Raw genomic sequence first — 24,108 nt, 5'->3', positions numbered from 1 at the left:
AATATTTCCTCTTGTTGCTTCTTCCCATATCTAGAGTTACATTATTACAATGATTGATCTCATGTGGAACTCAGTTCAGTTCAGTTCAGTTCAGTCGCTCAGTCGTGTGTGACTCTTTGCGACCCCATGAACCACAGCACGCCAGGCCTCCCTGTCCACCACCAACTCCCGGAGTTTATTCAAACTCATGTGCATTGAGTCGGTGATGCCATCTAACCATCATATCCCCTGTTGTCCCCTTCTCCTCCTGCCTTCAATCTTTCCCAACATCAGGGTCTTTTCAAATGAGTCAGCTCTTCGCATCAGGTGGCCAAAGTATTGGAGTTTCAGCTCTAACATCAGTTCTTCCAATAAACACCCAGGACCGATTTCCCTTAGGATGGACTGGTTGGATCTCCTTGCAGTCCAAGGGACTCTCGAGAGTCTTCTCCAACACCACAGTTCAAAAGCATCAATTCTTCTGCACTCCCCCTCTTTATAGTCCAACTCTCACATCCATGCATGACCACTGTACAAACCATAGCCTTGACTAGATGGACCTTTGTTGAAAAGTAATGTCTCTGCTTTTTCGTATGCTATCTAGGTTGGTCATAATTTTCCTTCCAAGGAGTAAGTGTCTTTTAGTTTCATGGCTGCAATCACCATCTGCAGTGATTTTGGAGCCCCAAAAGATAAAGTCTGACACTGTTTCCACTGTTTCCCCATCTATTTGCCATTAAGTGATGGGACTGGATACCAAGATCTTAGTTTTCTGAATATTGAGCTTTAAGCCAACTTTTTCACTCTCCTGTTTCACTTTCATCAATAAGCTCTTTAGTTCTTCTTCACTTTCTGCCATAAGGATGGTGTCATCTGCATATCAGGTTATTGACATTTCTCCTGGCAATCTTGATCCCTTTCATCCAGTCCAGTGTTTCTCATGATGTACTCTGAGTATAAGTTAAATAAGCAGGGTGACAATATACAGCCTTGATGTGCTCCTTTCCCTATTTGGAACCAGTCTGTTGTTCCATGTCCAGTTCTAGCTATTGCTTACTGACCTGCATACAGATTTATCAAGAGGCAGGTCAGGTGTTCTGGTATTCCCATCTCTTTCAGAATTTTCCACAGCTTATTGTGATCCACACAGTCGAAGGCTTTAGCATAGTCAATAAACCAGAAATAGATGTTTTTCTGGAACTCTTTTGCTTTTTCGATGATCCAGTGGATGTTGGCAATTTGATTTCTGGTTCCTCTGCTTTTTCTAAAACCATCTTGAACATCTGGAAGTTCACAGTTCACATATTGTTGAAAGCTTGGAGAATTTTGAGCATTACTTTACTAGGGTGTGAGATGAGTGCAATTGTGTGGTAGTTTGGACATTCTTTGGCATTGGAATGAAAACTGACTTTTCCAGTTCTGTGGCCACTGTTGAGTTTTTCCAAATTTGCTGGCATATTCAGTGCAAAACTTTCTTAGCGTCAACTTTTAGGATTTTAAATAGCTCAACTCGAATTCCATCACCTCCACTAGCGTTGTTCATAGTGATGCTTCCTAAGGCCTACTTGACTCCACATTCTATAATATCTGGCTCCAGGTGAGTGATCACACCATCGTAATTTTCTGGGTTGTGTAAATCTTTTTTGTACAGCTCTTCTGTGTATTCTTGCCACCTCTTCTTAATTTTTTCTGCTTCTGTTAGGTCCATATCATTTTCTGTCCTTTACTGTGCCCATCTTTTGCATGAAATATTCCCTTGGTATCTCTAATTTTCTTGAAGAAATCTCTCAGTTCAGTTCAGTTGCTCAGTCATGTCTGACTCCTTGCAGCCCTATGAAGGGCAGCATGCCAGGCCTCCCTGTCCATCACAAACTCCTGGAGTTTACTCAAACTCAGGTCCATCGAGTTGGTGATGCCATTCAGCCATCTCATCCTCTGTCATCCCCTTCTCCTCCTGCCTCCAATCCCTCCCAGCATCATGGTCTTTTCCAATGAGCCAACTCTTCCCATGAGGTGGCCAAAGTATTGGAGTTTCAGCTTCAGCATCAGTCCTTCCAATGGACACCCAGGACTGATCTCCTTTAGGATGGACTGGTTGGATCTCCTTGCAGTCCAAGGGACTCTCAAGAGTCTTCTCCAACACCACAGTTTGAAAGCATCAATTCTTTGGCGCTCAGCTTTCTTCACAGTCCAACTCTCACATCCATACATGACCACTGGAAAAACCATAACCTCAACTAGACAGACTGTTGTTGGCAAAGTAATGTCTCTGCTTTTGAATATGCTGTCTAGGTTGGTCATAACTTTCCTTCCAAGGAGTAACTGTCTTTTAATTTCAAGGCTGCAATCACCATCTGCAGTGATTTTGGAGCCCCCAAAAATAAAGTCAGCCACTGTTTCCAATGTTTCCCCATCTATTTCCCATGAGGTGATGGGACCAGATGCCATGATCTTAGTTTTCTGAATGTTGAGCTTTAAGCCAACTTTTTACTCCCCTCTTTCACTTTCATCAAGAGGCTTTTTAGTTCCTCTTCACTTTCTGCCATAAGGGTGGTGTCATCTGCCTATCTGAGGTTATTGATATTTCTCCAGGCAATCTTGATTCCAGCTTGTGCTTCTTCCAGCCCAGCGTTTCTCATGATGTACTCTGCATATAAGCTAAATGCTTCAGAACAGAAGAAAAAGGCCTAGGAGTAGAGAGGCTATGGATCAGTTCTCTCAGGAAGAACACCATTCTCCCAAATACGCTTCAGTCCGTGTCTGATGAAATTGCTGCCCTTCTCAGTGATAGCTGTTTCATTAGAATGGGAAATCATGTGTTGAGATGATTACACCTGCACAGGTGTAAAGTGGCGATGGAGGCTTCGTGTTATGGTTGTCCTTCACTTAGCTGGTCATGGGCAATTGTCGGGGTTGAGGGAGCACTGTAGTGAGCCACTCCAGAACCTACTAAGATTACAGGAAAAGCAATTCTGGCAAGAACAGACTTCTCTGAAAGGTAGAAACTTAATTTGGGAGGACCTGGATTAGAATTCTGCTCTACCTGAATCTATCTATAGTTAAAGTACTTCTAAATTTTAAAAGAAGATATTTGAATGTTTCAGTCTGTCAGTGAATTATGTTTTCTCTTGGACTTAATAAACATACTCTTCCCACACATCGTGCCAAGAGTTGAGCATTAAAAAGTTTCTGTGAAAAAAAAAAATTCACTGTTAATTTGAATATCATTTTATGATAAGTTTGTGTTCTAGTTTTTGTCAATTTAAGTATCTCTTGCATGGGAAAGCTGCTTCCCATCCCCATATCCAGCCTCTTTGATTATCGCTGACACCAGCGTTCTCACTGGTCTAGTCTCTGTGTCCTTTCTCCCTGCCACAGTCTCAACAGCCAGGGACGGCTGGGTCTAAGGTTACATGATTGCACAAGCTACAGAGTACTAGTGTCAGGCTTTCCCAAAACAGCAGCACCAATTAACATCTCACGCAGAATATATCAGTGTCCCATGGATGCAGATCATCTCTCTTCTTTGGTAAATTCAGACATCTTATTTGCTGGTATTAGAGAGATATCAAGTTGGGGGTCTTGATTTCCATTTCACATCACAAATGGTGACCATGACTTTATTCATTGCATTTCCATTGTGTGAAAAGTTTGTGAAGATGGAAGACAGTGGAATTGGGCAGAGGGCAAAGGCAAACCAAAATGGCCCATCAAAGTGGTCCTGAACTGGGCTAATGAGGCCAAGGTTGACATCCAGCCTGGATCTGTTTTAGGATTAGTTGCCCTTGTGCAGGCAGCTCTACAGCTGGGACCACCCCTCCTTCCTTGAAGGTGCATCTAGGAGGGGTTTTCCAGAGTCCTCCCTCAAAGCAGATTGGAAGAGCCCTGATGAGAGCTGAGACCAGTCCTGCATTGGCCACTTTCCAGCTGTGTGACTTCAGAAAAGTCCTTCCCTTCCCAGAGCCCCTCATCCTACCAGGTATGAGGGGCTGAGACAACAGCCCCTACTGACCCATGTACAGTGCTCAGAAGTCCACCAGGGGTTTCTATGCCCCTCACCTCACAACCCTCTTACAGGCCAACAACCAGGCAGCAGCGTACATCCTGGGGCGGTGCAGCTCCTGTGTGGTCTGAGGACCTGCCTGTGTCCACCAGCTGCCTGTTACTGGTTACTGACAAGGTAAGTACAGAGTTGGAGAGGAACTGCTCAGAAAACTTAGAGCAATGTGGCACAGCAGTCCTATGTGTAATTAAACTAATAATTTAAAATGGGATTGAACTCATTTTCTTTGTTTTCTTCATTTCTGGGTAATTTATATTGCATTTTACAAATAGATGTGCTTCCTGATGGCTCAGGGGTAAAGATTCCACTGGCCAATGCAGAAGGCACAGGATTGATCCCTTGGTCGAGAAGATCCCTTGTAGAAGGAAATGGCAACCAAGTTCAGTATTTTGGCCTGGGGAATCCCATGGACAAAGGAGCCTGGTGGGCTACACTTCATGGGATTGCAAAGAGTTGGACATGACTTAGTGACTAAAAAACAGCAAGGAAAAGTCCATGGTGGGTTAGAAAAAAGAAATAATACAAAAATCTGGACCTGTACCACAACATATTGAGGTGATACGCCTACTAATCTAGGGCAACTCCAACAAGATCATCAGATATTTTTAACACTATTTGAGGGAGGTGGCCCTTTTGATCCTTCATCACTGATTTTTACTGATAAGACCAGGGTTTGATGATGCTTTGTTCTATTCCGGGCCCCTTTTAAAATAGCTGAGAGAAGGAATTTTCCTGCCCATCTATTTCTATCCATTCTCTCACTGGGGATATAACATGACTTATGTGGCACCTGTTCAACTTGTTGAAGAAGGAAACACTCAGGTTAGCTCTCTGGCAGACAGTGAGGGGAAGACATAAATCTAAGAAAGGTCCAAACCAAGTTGGTGATTGACACAAACCTTCTCAGGTCTTTAAATCCATTCCCAGGCATTTACAAACAGAAGGGATAAGGAAGAGCCGGCATTGGTTGTACCCTCATTTATGGATGAAGCTGTTATAGGTGAAGACGGGAGGGAAAGAGAGTTTTGCGGGGACATAGTGCAGGCGGTGTTGGGAGTCCGTGGCTACAGCTGGTGCCATTGCTGTTTTCAGTGAACAGCTCTCCCGAGTTTGAGGCCACAGTAGGCAAGGTGAGAGCAGGACGCCTGGACAGGCAGCTTTCACACTGGGACCAGGATTCTATATATGAACCGCATCTGTATGAGGAGGTCACTGTCAGTTACATTGAGATACTGTGTGTGTAGCCTCCACCCAGAGCCCAGCAAGTAGCAGGTTCTTAGATAGCGGCTCAGGGAGCTGACTCTGCCCTGCTGTGGGGTCACTAAGACAGATGCTCAGTCCAGCCTGAGGCATCCACTGCCCCTCCATCTGGTCCATGACCCGCTCCAGCTCAAGCACCTCCAAGGCCTCCTCCCTACTTGGGGTGGGGGGTGGTCAATTCCTAACCCCTGAACTGGACAGTAGCCCACCAGACAGAAGGCCAGGCATCCTCAGGGACCCTGTCTGCCCTCCTCCCTCTCTATCCTCTATCTCAATAGAACTTTGCTGCACAAAGGCCTAAACCTCAGTCTCTTGTTTCTTAAACCTCACCTTGACCCTGACCCTCACCAGGGAGTCTCACCTACATATGCTCTGTCCTCTCCTTCCTCTCTGCCTTGGCTCCCTCAGCAGCTCCCATGTTCCCATCTCTGCCTCCTCTGATCCCTAGCAAAGCCCAGTCCCCCTGTGAGGGTGAGGCTTGGCTGGACCACGTGGCTGCTGGCAGAGCTGTGCTGGCTGACCTCTGTCCCACGTCTTGTCACCATCCAGCAGTGTCAAAAGGTTAGACCCCAGTAGGCTCTTTATCTTTTATGAGAAATGATGTCTGAGAACTTGTTCCAGGTCAAAGGGCAGCCTGATTTCAGGAGGAGACTCTAGCTCTGTCCAATCTTGAGAGCCTCTGAGTCTACCTACCACACCTGACAGCTCTGTGCTCCTCGGGCTGTGTGAGTCAGCCTGTGTGTTAGTGGGAGATCTTCTCACAAGGGCAAGTCACTTTGGGCAGGCTGGGGCCCTGAGAGGGTGTCACGTAGCAGGTACTGTGTAGTATTGGAATGTTGCCGTGCAGCTCCTGGCTCTCTGTATTCATGGGAAGGTCAACTGCCTAACAAACAGCCCAGTATCAGTCCTTAACACATAAAAGGGCACTTCTGTTCACACAAAGTCCAGAGCGAATATTCCTATTCAGGAACATATCTAGGCAGCCCTCCTCTAAGATCATGCCTTCTGCTCCCTCTTTGTGTGGCTCCAAGGTTGTGGTAAATGAAGGGGATCCCTTTCCCTCTGGCTCTACCAGTCTCTTCTCACCCCTATCCCCCATCCAGTTGCCCCCAGTCTGATGGCACCTTGTACTGCATCCCAGTAAGGCCTGGGCTCACAGTCATGATTCCCATCTCTGACCTGGGCTCACACCTTTGCCCCACCTGGGGCCCTACTGTGTGGGCATCTCAGCCTGTGTCCTCCAGGTAGACTGCCTCCTGCAGCATCCACAGCACTGGGGTTGCCAAGTTCAGTCTCTGAGGGCTCATAGACTGTCACTGTGGTAGCACCTGCAAGATGCCTCCAGTGATCACCTCCAGGTGTCACATCCTCCTATTGAATGTGACTCAGACTTAGGGCCTTGCATCCAACTGATAGAATAAGGTAGAATTGATGGTGAGTGACTCAGGGGTTAGGTAGCAGAAGACATATGGCTCTCTCTCTCCATCTCTCTGTCTGTCTCTCTCTGTCTCTATCTCAGTCTCTCTCTTTCTTTCGTGACTGGCTTGCTCTGGAGAAGTCTGGTAAGTGGCAAAGGTCAGGCTAATGGACAACCCCACAAGCAGGGCTCTAAAGCCTTCTGCCAGAAGTTTCATGGGTGAACTTGGGAGTGGGTTGTCCAGCCCTACTAAAGGTTCTGAGACTATCCCCCTGCAGTAGAACAGGTCGGCTACCTCCTCATGAGTGAACTGAGCAGGAACCCTCAGTCGCTCCCAGCCCCCTTGGGACATAGTTGACCACTCATCCATTAATGCTCATGGCCCTTTCACCCTAAGTTGACCCACAACATGAGTAGCTGACAGTGATCAGGACAATGAGTTGGAAGGGAGAGATTCAGGATGGAGGGAGGGACAGAGCTGATGTGACAAAGAAGGTGATTACCTTGATTGACTAAATTGAGGAGACAGAGCATCCTGAGAAAGAGATGAGCAGGTCCTAGGACAAAGCAAGTGGGAGGGCAGGAACTCCTAGAAGGACCACCCAGCCACCCACAAAAGTGTGAACCTAATAAATCCTTGCTGCCTTCAGACACTAAGGTCTGCAGTGGTTCATTACCAGCAAAGGAAACCTGCAGGGGATGGGAACTTCTCTCCTTGGCAAACCTGGCCTTCCTGCATTGCCCCACCCACCTGCCACTACCTCCCTTTTCCTGGGTGGAAGCTATCACTCCCCTTCTCAATCCCACTGTTCTTGATTCCCCCCTTTCTTGGGACCCTATAGCACCCATGTCATCAGTCAGAGCAGGCCATCGTGAGAGGCTGGGCACATTTATGACCAAATGCTATTTATACCTACCTTGTGCCATTCCTCACAAGATGCAGAAGGGCTAATTATCACATTATATCTATTTCACTCCAAGATGCAAGGTGAATGTTGTGATACTTGTTTTTTCGATAGCAAAACTGAGGTATGGAGGGGGTGTGACTTGCTCAGAGCCACTGAAAAGGGTTGAGCCAGATTTAGACTCAAACTTACATTCTTGAAATGCCCCGCATTTATAATTATTGGTTGATTAGCTTCTGGAGGAAGAAAAGCTATTTTCCCGCAACAAGTGTGAGGGCTTACAGTACAGCCCCTATGTTGCCATCCTGTCCCTCACTCATGATGGGTGTCACAGACCCAGTGACCCAGAATTCTTCTCATAAGAGGCTTGTCCCCATCTGCCCTGCTTGCAGACACTGACCATTCACTCCTCATGTTCTTTCTCTGGCTGGTCTGCCCTGTGTCTGTACATAGCCTCCCCCTTGTCTCCCACAGAACAAGCCAGAGGTGGTAAGTTGGAGTTGACTGGTCAGGGAGGAAGAAGTAACATGCCATTCCCTGGCCCATCCGATCCACCATCTGGGAAGAGGACACAGAGCAGCAGGGCTGCAGGGCCAGGTTGAGATTAAATGGGAGGCTCCCAGTTGGGGAGTTGGGTAAAGGAAGAGAAGGCTGAAACAGAATTCTTTCATTGATGAATTGACATTTATGGAGCGTCCTTCTGTGTCAAAGTCAGGGCTGAGGTTACAAAGGAGGAGTAAGGGCTACATCATAGAGCTCTCAGTTCATGTGACATCAGAGCTGAGGTCAGAGATCACCTTAGTCCCTCAGAGAGACTGAGACTCAGAGGGAGGGTGAAGAGATCTGCCCTTGGTCATTCAGCCAGTGACAGAGCTGAAGTCCCCTTCCCCACCTCGTGGGCCCATCTGGCTGCCAGCTCGGGGCTCAGACGACTCAGAAACTCAAAGGTGCCAGGATGAGTCGGGGGGTTGTGGCTTCGTCCTCCTCTCCAGCTAAGTAAGGGAGGAGCTGGGACAGGCAGGATGCAGGATGAGGGAGGTTGTAGGAGGAAGGGCTGCAGCTGGGGGCTGCTTCTCTGCTGTCACTCAAGGCAGAGGAAGAGAAACCTGCTCACTGGAGCTGCTCTTGTCCTACCCGTTGAGTGACAGGACCACAGAGGGCAGAGTCACAGACATCATTCTCTCCAAGCATTTCTTCCACTTCTCAGGTGGGCAGATCGAGGAGAGGGTTCCTTGCAGAAGAGTCATAGCAGGAGAACAAATCACCAATGCCAGAGTCTGGTCTTCTCTGTCAGAAGCCAGCTATGACCCAGGGACAGGAATGGGGTGGAGTTGCAGGAGTCAGTGAAGGCTGTAGAGATGTGTTCAACGTACACCTCCAGGAAGCCTTCTGGGATCATAGCACCTCCCTCCATCCTTCCTAAAGCCAGCCCTGACCTTTGGGACAGCCCCTTCTCTGGGGAGGCGCTCAGTAGAACTCCAAGTGTTGGTCTCTGGGGACGTTGTACTTGAGCTTGTGGGCTTCAAAGAGGTTTTCCAGCTCCTGCATGTAGCGCTGGTGCAGCCTGTCCACCTCCTCCTGGGAGGGATGTGGCGTCTTCTGCACCTCGATGGGCTGCCCCACTGCAAGACACAGAGGTGAGTGGTGGCTCAGAGCCAGAACCACTGAAGGCACAGGGACCCCAGGGGTTCCCAATAGTATGGTCATCTGAGCAGGTAAGCACTCTTTCTCTCTCCCTTTCAATTCTATTTTGGATCATAGGTTCAAAGATGTTAAGGCAACTTCAGGATTCTGATATGTTAACAATACCACCAGCTGGCATTTGTATGTCATATCTCCTATATCATCCTACCAATCCTACGGTGATAGAACCTGCTATTATTCCTTTCAGGCAATGAGGTTCAGGAAGGTTAAGTAACTTGTTCAAGGTCACATAGCCAGGAACAATCAATGTCAGGTTGTACATAGCTCTGGGAATGTGCTCTTAGTCTCAGGAACAGGTGGATCTGGGAGTCTCACATGCCGTGATTGGAAGTGCCTGTATGGCTGGGAGGAGGTGGCCCACAGCCCAATCATCCTTTTTCCCCCTCTCCCTCCATGCTGGCCTGCAGTGCCCCTGTTCTAAGGAGGACATGGGAGGACATATCAACCTCCTCACTCTGGCTCTGCTTGGCTCAGAAAGCAGCGGTCATGTCTTATTCTCTTGAGAATGGTCTGGAGGCAGTAACACTATAAACATTCATGAGAATATTATCACACAATGCAGAGAAAGTTTGGTAGAGGGGGTTACCTGTACTCAACTAAGAAATGACTGGATAAGTGGAGATGAACACACCTTTGCCATTGGAACCTAGTTGGAGCTCAATAAGAAAGCGAATGAGATGATCAAATAGCTGAAAAGATGGTGCTAAGTCCACGCCAAGTCTATTTACAGAGAAATTCCTCAGACTCTCCTTTATAGCCTGCTAATTGCTACTTTACACATAATTCTAACAGGCTTGGAATGCCCTTCCCTAGTATTCACTTTCTCCAATAAGCCTTATAAGACCCTCTGGTCAAAATTAAACTCTCCTTCTCTGGAGTAATAAGAAGTCAAACACCCTGATCAAACCTCAACTTTGTTACAAAGGCCAGGATGATCTTTTGGAAGTGAGTTATCTTCTCCATGTCTCAAGTTGCAATCAATAAAATGGAGATGGGTGTCCCACTTCAAAAGTTGTGTGAAAACTGAGCTGCTGCATGTAAGATGCCAGTGCAGTGCCTGACACAAGCAGGGACTCAGTAATCAGTAGTGGCTACTGGTCTTCGTGCCCCTGTTACTCTCATTCTAGATGGCCTTCATCAGGGTTACTTGCCTGTGTCTCTGTTTAACACTCTAGAAAGTGTGCTCCACAAAGTCAAGTGTGTACTGGTCTATGCCCATATTCCCTTGCAGCACAAGCCCACCTTTTGCTCTGTAGCCCTTTCCCCCCTCTAAGCCTGGGTCTAGGCTCACCCACGGTGGTGATGGGCCGGCGGTAGGGCATAAGACCAAAGCTGTACTGGAAGACTCCACGGCCATAAAAGAGTGGGATAGAGCCTCCCATGATCTTCTGAAGTCCATCCTGGAACCAGCGCAACCAGGTGCCAGGAGAATTCTCAACCTGGTCATGTATGTCATTCTCCCCAAAGGAGAAGATCGGCACCAGATCTGCCCTAGAGGGAGACAGGAGAGAGGGCATGTGGAGGGGCAAGAGGCACAAGCTCATCACTTAGCCTCCTGTAGGGACCTAGTGATCGGGAACTGGAGGAGAAGACAAAGTCCTGGGACAAAAGTAGGAGGCCTCGGGTGTCTCCTAGACCTGCCACGGCCTTGCTTTGTGACTGTAAGCAGGACTTGGCCTGTCTCAGAGCCACTGTCTGGCAGTTGTAACATGATAGTGAATCCAGAATGCCGCAGATATAAAACAATTCCAAACTCTCTGGAAAAATTTCTTCCAGCCCAGCTAGCTTTGTATTCTTCATAGATGTTTAAAGATAGGAGAATCGTTCTAAGCTATGTCCCAAGCTCCATTGTCCCAGATTCCCTAGGTCTCAGATGTAATGCAAACTTTCAGCAATATAACTTTTGAGACTTAATCCCTTCACAAGATCTTCCTTCTAGAACATTCTCTGGGTATTTGTACATGAGACAGTACATGGATCACCAACACAGAATCTTCATTGTCAATGGATTGAGACTCTCCCTGCCAAAATAGGATCTGCATTTGCCTATGCAGTCTTCTCTCCAAACTACAATCCTTGCCAATCTCCAGTTGAACCCAGAGCCCTCTCCCTGATACCCGTGCATCAGGGCGAGCCTGATGAAGCCCTTGCGGTTCTGCAGCACCAGCTTGTAGGCTCCAGGCCTGGCCTCCAGTGACTCCTGGACGCCCCCAACAAGGATGGCCAGCAGGTTGCCACCTCCTTCCCTGCTCAGAATGTGAGAAACACTCTCCTTGTCTGCAGCAACCATCCCTGAAGGGAAGAAAAAGATGAAGTATGGTTTTAAGGGGGCCAGGATGGTGGGTGAGGATGTAGGTTGGGCCCCACTCCAGTTCCCAGCTGGGAGTTCTCTGAGGACTGGGTGGGACGGCGTCTTTCAGGTCTTCCCAACCCCCCCAAGCAGATTGCTAAGCATAGTGCTGTGGGAAGTGCTTCCTTGAGTCTAGTTTCCTTCTCCACTACACATTCACTTGCAAGAACAGTTGGCAGCCCTCCTTAAAATCCCTCCTCCATGCCAGCAGACCTCATCTACCTGGGCTACCCAGGGTTGGGAAGACTCACCGCCTATTATGATATAATCCCTGAAGACAGGGGCACAGAACCACAAGTTCAGCAGCATCAGATGTGAGCGGATCCCAGGGAACAGTGAGGAAAAACCAGTGCCTTCCGTGCATAGGTTGGTAAAAGCTCCAACAGCTGTGATCCCGTGGGGGTGGTAGCCAGCAAGGTAGTTCCTGGAGGGGTCGAGGTCGGCAGTCTTGACCAGCTGCAGGGACAGCAGCCTGGTAAATCGGGGCTGCACCTCGTGACCACCCTGTCTCCCTGATGACTTTCTGTGCTGACCTATGTCTCCCCGTGCCCAAGTGCTATCACACTCCCATGTGAGTGTCCTGAAATTAGAGATGGCCTATCTGAGGATCCTTGTTCTTGGTGCAGGCCTGGAGCAGAGGAGATGCTCTGGGAGACCATGGAATGAAGAGGGAGAGAGCGGACCCATGAATGGATGAGGCCAATGCCCCCTGCCAGGGAAGGAAGACCCCTGCCCAAGGCAGAGGTAGGACTCCTGGCAGAGTGATGGGGACACAAGCCCCTGTCCTATGTGAAGGGAGACCTAATCCCAGGCAGAGCCCACCCAAAATGAAGGAGCCATCACAGGAGGGACTGAGCATCTCTCCAAGGACTGTGGCATCTGGAGTTCTGTCCCAGGTTGGGGCGGACCCCTGAGTCCCTGTACTCAGTGTAAGAGACCCCAGAGCACAGGGGTGTGGGTGCCAGGAGGAGGGGCATGAAGTCTCTGGTGATGCCCACAGGTGTGAGTGGAGAGGGGCCAGGGAAGTGTCCGGCCAAGTCTGCAGCACTTCCTGACACCAGGTCACAGCCTGCCCACAGCACTGTACCCCTTGCTCAGGCCTTGGCCTGTGTAGATACTGCTGCTCTAGGATAATGAAATCTTCATGCAGAAACCCAGGTCCTGGACTGATCTTCAGCATGAGGTGAAGGCAGCTTGTCCTGGGAGAAACACTGCCTGATTCTCCACCATCACCTCTTTAGGAAGCCCATAGGGTGCATTTAGAAAGCTCCAGTGCTCAGGAGTAGTCTCCTAATTTCACTAGAAACTGTACCATTAGGCCCTAGCTCATTGAATCACAGTGCAAAGGCTTGTGATGTGAAGTAGACCCAGCAGAGATGTAAGGACAAGGAATGTTGCTTGCCTGCCTTCAAGCCAGCAGCCACTGTAGCTGCCACTGACAATGGGCCTTGAAAGGAATTCCGGATGGAGGAAAACAGGATACTGGTCACAGTGAGTGAGGATGCACATCACAGGAATAATTGCAGTGAGCCCAAACTTTCCCATCTTCCCTTACATAGAAAAGGACAAAAATTACTAACTTGAGACATCTGCTTTTTGTGACTGGCAAGTAATCTTTTGAAATTTGGCTACATAGGTTTTTGGGATTTTGTTTTTTCCAGCAAAATTTGTAAGTTCTGACTCCTCCCTTACCTTTTAGAACAGCTCCCCAGAGATTACTGAGAGGCTATCTCCTGACTACAGTCCTCAGTAAGGTCCCAGAACAAAACCCCTCACAACTTTTGAGTTGTGCATTTGTTTTCAGTAGACAACAGAGACTCCCTGGCCCCTCTACTTCCTGACCTCCTAAGATCCCTGCAGGGCCTGCTCTGTAAAGCTGTGTGGATGACTTGAAAGTTCTCCTGGGAGGTGACAAGAGTCCAGAATCTGCGCTCCACAGCAACCCCTGCAGGCCTCAGTCCAGGACAGAGAGGTCAAAGGGCATGTCATCTCTCCCTCTGCTGGCCACTCGGTGGTACTGCCTGCCCTCTGCAGGTGTTGATCCCACAGGACTGCAAGTGGCCTACAATCCTGAACCCTGTGCATGTGGAATTTCTGCAGTTCAGTTTCAGTTTCCCACAATGTCAACAGGGCCCTATTTGACTAGAGGAGGGACAGAACAGACATAGATAAGACTGGCACAGAGCAACTCAGCACCATTTTTCTGCCAGATGTACAAATGACAGCAGCTCCAGGTGTGAAAGGAGAGCCAGATGCTGTCCTGCTGTCCTTAGAAGGTCCCAGGATGACCTGATGTCTTATGGAATCCATACTACCCAATGACGTATGTGACAGCATCTCTAATTTACAAAGGAGAAATCAAGGCTCAGAGAGCGTGTGTAACTCACCCCAGGTCCTACAGCTGGCATGTTGCAGACCTGGTAGTAGAATCTATGATGTCCACCCTCAGAGGAGACACCACATACGTTCTTCTCTCCTGTGTCCAGAAAGGGCCACCTGTCCCTGCCTGGCTCCTCTCCGTGTCCTCACTGCCTTCCTCTTCCTGTCCCCACTAGACAATTAACCATCACAGCTGCTTACATCCAAGGGTTTAGTCTCTCTGGGATTCAGGAATGGAGCAAAAGGTCAGTTCACTCAAATTCAGGGTCCTCCATTACTAATGTCTGATTTGGGGGTAGAGTCACGTGTCTAAACTGGGCATGAAATACCCTCAGTAAGAGACTAAGAGACATGCAAAATACAAGGGATCAATTTTGTGTGGAAACTAGGATTCAGAATGGACAAAGCTCTATCCTAGGACACACAGCACACTGGAGTTCGGGCAGGATTCATCCTGAGTGCTCTCTGCTCTGCTTCTATCCTCAGAGCTAACCACACATTTTAAAAGCAGTAAATGAACTTGCTGTGTGTCCTTGATCACACCTTCCTCCTTCTCTGAGTGTGAGTCTCATCATCTGATAAAGTGTGGGCTAGATGCTGTCTTGATGCCTTGTATTTATAATTGAATCCTTCACCCCAAAACTTACACTCTAAAGGCTTTACACCTGTGTGCTAAGATACATATGTGTGCCTCACCAATTGCCCCACAGAGCCCTTCAAATCTCATTCATACATCAATCCTCATATTGGCTCCAGATCTCTACACATAAGAAAACAGTCAGACAGAAACTGACTCTTCTTGGGCCACATAGTGGTAAAAGCCTGTCTCCTGTCTCCAAGCCCAGTATTCTGCTCACTGCACACAGGGTCACATGGGGACTGTTGTCCTGACCACTCCCTAGCCAGCCCCATACTTACTGAGATGGGGAAATAGTCCTTCATGTACTTCCATACAACACAGCGCCTTAGTACATCAAAGTGCCTGCTCCCCTGCCAAGGCTTGGCTCGATCTAGGTACCACCAGACTGCATACAGAATACTGATGATCCAGAATCTTGTGAACAGGAGGCCTATGAAGACCACACTGCAGAGAATGGCTGGGAAGGGAAGCAGAAGCTTTAGTGGTCAGCAGTGTGAAGGGAAGAGCTCTCCCCATTTGCCCAGCACTAGCAGCACTCTTCTGTCCAGTCCTCAGCCCGGGAGGAAGACATCAGCTTCTCAAGCCTTCAAGGAAGAGGGAATACAAGCAACACTTTTAGTGTCACCCTGAGCCTGGATTTGAAACCAAGTAAGACTGAGTCCAAACTCACTTTTTCCCACAGCACCAGACACTTTTCTCACTTGGGTCTTCCCCCTCCACCTCCCTCTCTGTCTTATTCACCAATAGATGCCTGGTGGAAATGTGACAGAACTCTCTAGTATCCACTCTGTGAGACCCCAGAGACAATAGAGATTCTTTCTACCCCGTCCACTTCCTGTTTACCCCCAGCACATCTGTCCATAATCTTGTATTGCATAGATAGACCCTCGCTTCAGCTAAAGTCCTCCCATGACTTATCATAACTCTGAGGCTCAGCTCAAGCAGCTCAGCCTGATTTCGAGCTCCCCACTGGTGGCCTGTCTTGCTCTCTCTTGCTCCAGCCTCACTGCACCCCACGTTCCAGCTGCACTAAGCTGTTCAGTGTTGATACAACTCCTCGTGCTCTTTGGCTTTTGCTCAGCTCTTTTCTCCACTGCTATACCTTGTCCTACTGAAGGAGAGAGAGAAGAAGAGGGCCACCCATGCCTGGCCTGTCCATCAGGAGTGCAACAGGACTAGGAGCAGCACAGTGAGGAATTCATCCCAGACTTAGGATTTTCTGAGTTCCTTTCACAGGCTAATCCCAGCTTTAACTCAGGGCCAGGTGGTCTGTGGGGCTGTCTTTAATCTGATGCCAATGGACCTCATTCTTAGAAAATATTGTCTCTCTCCATTCCATTCCCTCTACTTGACACCATGCTCTCAAACTCTTTAAGAAGATCAACTTCCACTTGTATTCCAGTTGAAAGTAAGGTAGACTGGGCCTGTCATTCATGGCCGACTTCCAGGAGGCAAGACTTTTGATCCAGTCTGAATAGTAGTAAATGCATAAGCTGAGTAGGTCGGGGCTCACAGAGGCTCACTTTATTTAGAGCACCTACAATGTGTCAGATGCTGGTGATCCACCTGTGAACAACACACAGATATTCTCGCCGTTGGGCTGGGGACTTCAGTGTTGTGTCTGGGGCAGTTTGTATTGTTTATTCAATTTTTTATGGTAGTAAAACATAGATTAAGCATAATACTTATCATCAAAATAATTTTTTGTATTTCAGTATTTTTTTTTAATTTTTATTAGAGTATAGTTAATTCACAATGTGTTCATTTCAGGTGTACAAGAAAGTAAATGAGTTATATGTACACACATATCCACACTTTTTTAAAATTATTTTCCCATATAAACAATGCACTATGTGCTCTATAGAGGTTCTTATTAATTATCTATTTAATAGATCAGTTCAGTTCAGTTCACTTCAGTTGCTCAGTCATGTCCGACTCTTTGCGACCCCATGGACCACAGCATGCCAGGCCTCCCTGTCCATCACCAACTCCCAGAGTTTAGCAAAACTCATGTCCATTGAGTCCATGATGCCATTCAATCATCTCATCCTCTGTTGTCCCCTTCTCCTCCTGCCCTCAATCTTTCCCAGCATCAGGGTCTTCTCAAATGAGTCAGCCAAAGTATTGGAGTTTCAGCTTCAGCATCAGTCCTTCCAATGAATACCCAGGACTGATCTCCTTTAGAATGGACTGGTTGGATCTCCTTGCTGTCCAAGGGACTCTCAAGAGTCTTCTCCAACACCACAGTTTGAAAGCATCAATTCTTCAGGGCTCAGCTTTCTTTAGACTCTAACTCTCACATCCATACATGACCACTGGAAAAACCATAGCCTTGACTAGACAGACCTTTGTTGGCAAAGTAATGTCTCTGCTTTTAATATGCTGTCTAGCTTGGTCATAACTTTCCTTCCAAGAAGTAAGCATCTTTTAATTTCAAGGCTGCAATCACCATCTGCAGTGATTTTGGAGCCCCAAGAAAATAAAGTCAGCCTCTGTTTCCACTGTTTCCCCATCTATTTCCCTTGAAGTAATGGGACCAGATGCCATGATCTTAGTTTTCTGTATGTTGAGCTTTAAGCAAACTTTTTTACTCTCCTCTTTCACTTTCATCAAGAGGCTTTTTAGTTCCTCTTCACTTTCTGCCATAAGGGTGGTGTCATCTGCATATCTGAGGTTATTGATATTTCTCCCAGCAATCTTGATTCCAGCTTGTGCTTCTTCCAGCCCAGCATTTCTCATGATGTACTCTGCATATAAGTTAAATAAGCAGGGTGACAATATACAGCCTTCGCATTCTCCTTTTCCTATTTGGAACCAGTCTGTTGTTCCATGTCCAGTTCTAACTGTTGCTTCCTGACCTGCATACAAATTTCTCAAGAGGCAGGTCAGGTGGTCTTGTATGCCCATCTCTTTCAGAATTTTCCACAGTTTATTGTGATCCACCCAGTCAAAGGTTTTGGCATAGTCAAGAAAGAAGAAATAGATGTTTTTCTGGAACTCTCTTGCTTTTTCCATGATCCAGCGGATGTTGGAAATTTGATCTCTGGTTCCTCGGCCTTTTCTAAAACCAGCTTGAACATCTGAAAGTTCCCAGTTCACGTATTGCTAAAGCCTGGCTTGGAGAATTTTGAGCACTACTTTACTAGCGTGTGAGATGAGTGCAATTGTGAGGTAGTTTGAGCATTCTTTGGCATTGCCTTTCTTTGGGATTGGAATGAAAACGGACCTTTTCCAGTTCTGTGGCCACTGCTGAGTTTTCCAAATTTGCTGGCATATTGAGTGCAGCACTTTCACAGCACCATCTTTTAGGATTTGAAACAGCTCAACTGGAATTCCATCCCCTCCACTAGCTTTGTTTGTAGTGATGCTTTCTAAGGCCCACTTGACTTCACTTTCCAGGATGTCTGGCTCTAGGTGAGTGATCACACCATCATGATTATCTGGGTCATGAAGATCTTTTTTGTTCAGTTCTTCTGTGTATTCTTGCCACCTCTTCTTAATATCTTCTGCTTCTGTTAGGTCCATACCATTTCTGTCCTTTATTGTGCCCATCTTGGCAGGAAATGTTCCCTTGGTATCTCTAATTTTCTTGAAGAGATATCTAGTCTTGCCCATTCTATTATTTTCCTCTATTTTTTGCACTGATCACTGAGGAAAGCTTTCTTATCTCTCCTTGCAATTCTTTGGAACTTTGCATTCAAATGGGTATATCTTTCCTTTTCTCCTTTGCTTTTCACTTCCCTTCTTTTCACAGCTATTTGTAAAGACTCCTCAGGCAGCCATTTTTCTTGTTTGCATTTCTTTTTCTTGGGGATGGTCTTGATCTCTGTCTCTTGTACAATGTCACGGACCTCTGTCCATAGTTCATCAGGCACTCTGTCTAATAGATCTAATCTATCTATTTTGTAGATGGTAGTGTGTATATGTCAATCCAAATCCCCCAATATTTCTTTCCCTACTTGGTTCCCCTGGTAACCATAAGCTTGTTTTCTACATCCATGACTCTATTGATGATATATAAATAAATAAAATTATTTGTACCCTTTTAATTGATTCTGCATATAAGTGACATCATACAATATTTGTCTTTTCATTTTTGTTTTTTTTTTTTTCTTTTCAGTCTTTATTTCACTTGACCTATGCAAACACTTAACATTACAGAAAAGAGACACAGATGAATAGAACAGAATTTTGGACTCTATGGGAGAAGGCGAGTGTGGGATAATCTGAGAGAATAGCATCAAAACATGTATATTATCAAGTGTGAAACAGATCGCCAGTCCAGGTTGGCTGCATGAGACAAGTGCTCAGGGCTGGTGCACTGGGATGACCCAGAGAGACGGGATGGGGAGGGAGGGGGGAGGGGGGTTCAGGATGGGGAACACATGTAAATCCATGGCTGATTCATGTCAATGTATGGCAAAAACCACTACAATATTGTAAAGTAATTCGCCTCCAACTAATATTTGTCTTTTAGTATCTGACTTACTTCACTCAGTATAACAATCTCTAGGCCCATCCATGTTGCTGCAAGTGGCATTGTTTTGTTCTGTTTAATAGCTGAGTAATATTCCATTATCTATATGTTCTACATCTTCTTGATCCATTCTTCTGTCAATGGACATTTAGATCATTTTCATGTCTTAGTTATTGTAAATAGTGCTGCAATGAACATTGTGGTGCTTGGATCTTTTCAAATTGTGGTTTTCTTGACAAAGACACTATGGAGAACTATATGGAGATACCTTATGAAACCAAAGATAGAGCTACCATTAGACCCAGCATTCCCATTCCTGGGCATATACCTGAAATGTTTTTAGTGTATTGTTGATGACATTAATTCACTCATATTGTTGTGTAACAATCACTATCCTTCGTCTCTGGAAGTCTTTTCATCTTCCCAAACTGAACCTCTGTACCCATGAAATAAGAACTCCCATGTCTGGTCTAGAGAATAGAACCCAACTTGTTCACAGTGGCTCCCTACGGGGTAGGATTCACTTTTAGTATACATATTCTGTTTGGATGAGTTACAATAACATAAATTCATTTTTCACTCAGAAAAAAAAGATTTTAAAAATGCTTGTATTTCCACTTGACCAAAAGAACTCTCCTCACCCCGCAATATACCTCACCCTGGGCTCATATTTTAACTCCTGTCAGCGGGCAATGTCAAACTTGGGAGTATTTCCAGTCCCTGAGAATGGAAGATCCCTTCTTTCCCCTCATAATACCCAGAAGGAAAAATGTAAAACCACACTTTACCAAGAGGATAGGCAGGTTGGCTAAGGTCACACAGCAAGCTAGTAGGATGGGACCTGACATTCAGTTCTACAGTTTTGCTCCATCATGCTCCCAACATTCATTCATTCAACAGCTATCAACATCAACTCTTCAAGGAGCTGGAGACACAGATGAGAAGACCACCTGTTTGAAAGGAGCCTATCTTTCTGTGTGAGTGTGTGTGCATTAAAGAAAAAAAGAAAAACAAGTAACCAAGTAAACAAGTAACCAATGGAAAGTATTTGTTTCTTGGACTTGAAACCTTGATGACAGGTCCCTGTTGACTTTTCAGGCCACTTATTTGCCCCTCCCCCAAATGCCTGCTCTATGTCCAGCATGAGTCAGCAGTTCACTACATGTGCAGCATTTACTGGCGCACTGGAAACCCTTACTTTCCTGCTAGTCTGTGCATTCTGTCTGTGGACAACCTCTTAAGTATCTTTGAAAAGGGGCCCCATCTCTCTGCCCACTGCTATCCTCCATAGACCAAGGTAAGTAATCTTTTCAGAATTCAGAGCTGTAATTCAGAATGTGAGGTTCAAGAGGCAATTTGGAGGATACTGCATAGGTACAAAATCATTTCTAATACAAGCATTTAAACTGTAAAAACCATTCTTGGCTCTTGGGCTCTACAAAAATACAAGCACAATCAGGAGGCTGGATTTGGCCCTATTGACTATACTGAAACCTTTGACTGTGTGGATCACAACAAACTGTGGAAAATTCTTAAAGAGATGGGGATACCAGATCGCCTTACCTGCCTCCTGAAAAACCTGTATGCAGGTCAAGATGCAACAGTTAGAACCAAACAAGGAACAACGAACTGGTTCAATTAGGAAAGGAATATGTCAAGGCTGTATATTGTCCCCCTGCTTATTTAAATTATATGCAGAGTACATCAAGCCAAATGCGAGGCTGGATGAAACTCAAGCTGGAATCAAGACTGCCAGGAGAAATATCAATAACTTCAGATACACAGTTAATACCACTCCATGGCAAAAAGAAGAAAGTGAAAATCACTCAGCTGTGTCCAACTCTTTGTGAGTCCATGGACTGTAGCCTGCCAGTCTCCTCTGTCCATGGAATTCTCCAGGCCAGAATACTGAAGTGGGTAGCTGTTCCCTTCTCCAGCAGATCTTCCTGACCAAAGACTCAAACTGGGGTCTCCTACATTGCAGGTAGATTCTTTACCAGTTAAGCTACCAAGGAAGTCCATGGCAGAAAGCAAAGAAGAACAAAAGAGCCTCTTGATGAAGGTGAAAGAGAAGCATGAAAAAGCTGGCTTAAAACTCAACATTCAGAAAACTAAGATCATGGGACTTCCCTGGTGGTCCAATGGCTAAAATTCTGAGCTCCCAATGCAGGAGGCCAGGGTTCCATCCCTGGTCAGGGAACCAGATCCCACATGTCATAACTAAGACTCAGCAAAGCCAAATAAATAATCATTTAAAAAAAAAAAACAAAAAAAACTGAGATCATGGCATCTAGTCCCATCACTTCATGGCAAGCAGATGGGAGAAAAATGGAAATAGTGACAGACTATATTTTCTTGGACTCCAAAATCATTGCAGATGGTGACTGCAGTCATGAAATTAAAAGACAGTTGCTTCTTGGGAAAAAAAGCTATGACAAATCTAGATAGCATATTAAAAAGCAGAGACATCACTTTGCCAACATAAGTCCATCTAGTCAAAACTATGGTTTTTCCAGTAGTCATGTATGGATGTGAGAGTTGGACCATAAAGAAGGCTGAGTGCTGTGGTGCTGTAGAAGACTCCTGAGAATCCCTTGGACAGAAAGAAGATCCAACCAGTCCATCCTAAAGGAAACCAATCCTGAATATTCATTGGAAGGACTGATGCTGAAGTTGAAGCTCCAATACTTCGTCCACCTGATGCAAAGAGCTAACTCATTGAAAAAGACCCTGATGCTAGAAATGATTGAAGGTAGGAGAAGGGAGCAACAGAGCATGAGATGACTGGATGGCATCATTGACTCAATGGGCATGAGTTTGAGCCAACTCCAGGAGAGACTGAAGGACAGGAAAGCCTGGCATACTGCAGTCCATGGGGTCACAAAGAGCTGGACGTGAATGAGCAACTGAACAAAAACAAAAACAAGTGCTATAGATACTATTCTGAGCCTTATCTTTGAGCTTCTTTGCAGAGCCACCACTGAGCCACCACCAGGTAGAGGAAGTTTCTCGCCATCCCGTAGACCTCAAACCAAGGGAAGCCAGAAGGTTGGTGATGTTGGCTCCCAGTTACCTCACCACCAAGCAATCAGACAACTGTCTAGGGGCTGATCATGTGCTCAAGCAACTCTACCTCACCCAATCTCTAGAAGCCATTCCCTGAAATTCATGAGAGGGAGGGGGAGGAGGTCAAGTGTCTTGACTAAAACTATCTGGACTCTTTGCTTGGTCCCTGCAATAAATACTGCAGTTTCTTTCACCACAACCCAGTGTCAGCATAGGAGCTTTCCTGTGCTCAGGCAAGCTGGTACAAATTTGATTTGGTAACAACCGCTCCCTGTGATCTGTCTTCCACAGACATCTCAACACAGAAGATCCCTGAATTGCAGCCTGTCACACACAGATTGGACCATGTTACTTCTATATCTAAAGCCCACCTGGGCCTCCCCTTTGTCCCCAGATAAGGGATAAGTACAACCTCCTGCTCCTGGCACCAGTGGGCCCAGATACCTTTTCTCAGCTGCCCTCCCTCTAGCTCCAGGCCCAAGGCTACCTCACCTCCCTGTGCTGTTCCTGACACTCCCAGGACCCAGGATGGGCTGGGGGTTGGCACAGCTAGTCAGACACAGCTCCCAGAGCTCCCTCTAGGCAAGCTGAGCAAGATCTTCCTAATTTCCGGTGATCCCCAGGCACTGAGCTGGGGATTATTCCCCCATCAGTGCACAGTGTGTACCAGATGTGACAGGTGCCCTAGGTTGCCCATTTCCAACCCAGCTTGCCTTACCCATGAACACCAAACAGCTGACCCACTGCAGGACCACCAGTGTCTGCAGCCTGCATTCCCATGGCACACACAAGGGCGCAAACTCCACCATAATGGTTATTCTGCTGGCTCTGGAGTCTTCTCTGAGCTCTGCAACACCTGCTGGATTTCATTGTTGTCAGCAGTTACCTAAGCATTTATGGGGACTGGGGGTGGATATCTAGCCAGTCCTAAGATCTCATTGCACCTGCCCCAGCAAGAACCTGTTTCCTAGGAGAAATCTTTAAAGACATCTGGCCTGAGCCTAGCTGAATATGGAGGAAGAAAAGTACAGTTTACTCTTCAAGCAGAATATTATCTGCCAGATCATCTTTTCTCTAATCTTACCCATTATTTGGCAAGTGAAGCAGCAAGTATAGGGCAATCCTGTCCTCTTTTCACTTACGCAACTACTTGGCCTCAGTCTCCTTTCACCTGCCAGGTCAAGGGTTCCTCTTCACATATCTTCCCTTCACAGTTGCCATATAAATATCTCTTGGCCCCACCATCTCCTCCATCTCCTGCCCTATTCCTCAGCTCACTGCACAGCACAACTCAAGAAAGAGCCATCTGCATTAAACACCCTCCCCTCTCATTCTGCTCTCCCTCCTCCAGACTTCAGACATCACTCTTCCACGAAACTGCCCCTGACAAGTTCACCATTGGCCTCCATGCTGATGAATCCAGTGGTCAATTCTCAGCTCTTGTCTTGACCTCTCAGCAGCCTCAGACACAGTTGGTCCCTCCCTCCTCCTTGAAACCACTTGGCCTATGGGCACTACCCTCTCCTGGTTTGCCTCCTGCCCCTCTGGCTGCCCCTGGGTCTCCACAGTGGCTCTTATCCTTCACCAGGTTAAGTGTTTGAGAATCCTCCTGTCCCCTCAGTCTCTGGACCTTCCCTCTTCTCTCCACCCTCTCTCCTGCAGGGACTTCATCCAGGCTCATGGCCTTGGAATCTGTCTACAGGATGAAGACTTCCAAACTGCATCTCCTGCCTGACCTCCCCCGGGCTCCAGACTTGACTTTGTAGGTGGTACTTGACATTCTCTTGGCTAGTCTCCTCGGCACTTCCATCACAGCCTATCTAGAACTGAACTTGACCTCCCCTCACACACCCTTTCTACAGTCTCCA

The 24,108-nt window shown here is 46.7% G+C and overlaps 1 protein-coding gene across 1 annotated transcript; it reads right to left on the bottom strand.

Moving 5' to 3' along the window:
* Positions 1-8,286: 8,286 nt before the first annotated feature.
* Positions 8,287-23,121, bottom strand: LOC122449557 (2-acylglycerol O-acyltransferase 2-like). The gene is made up of 6 exons (XM_043481271.1): positions 22,959-23,121; positions 14,976-15,154; positions 11,930-12,134; positions 11,446-11,620; positions 10,620-10,819; positions 8,287-9,246 (listed from the first exon to the last, which is right to left on the bottom strand). The coding sequence occupies exons 1-6, from the start codon at positions 23,047-23,049 to the stop codon at positions 9,092-9,094; spliced, it is 1,005 nt and encodes a 334-aa protein (XP_043337206.1). The 5' UTR covers positions 23,050-23,121; the 3' UTR covers positions 8,287-9,091.
* Positions 23,122-24,108: the final 987 nt, after the last annotated feature.

This window comes from Cervus canadensis, chromosome 11, assembly GCF_019320065.1.
Source record: "Cervus canadensis isolate Bull #8, Minnesota chromosome 11, ASM1932006v1, whole genome shotgun sequence".
In the NCBI taxonomy this organism is placed as follows: domain Eukaryota; kingdom Metazoa; phylum Chordata; class Mammalia; order Artiodactyla; family Cervidae; genus Cervus; species Cervus canadensis.
This window is presented reverse-complemented; position numbering and strand designations above follow the sequence as displayed.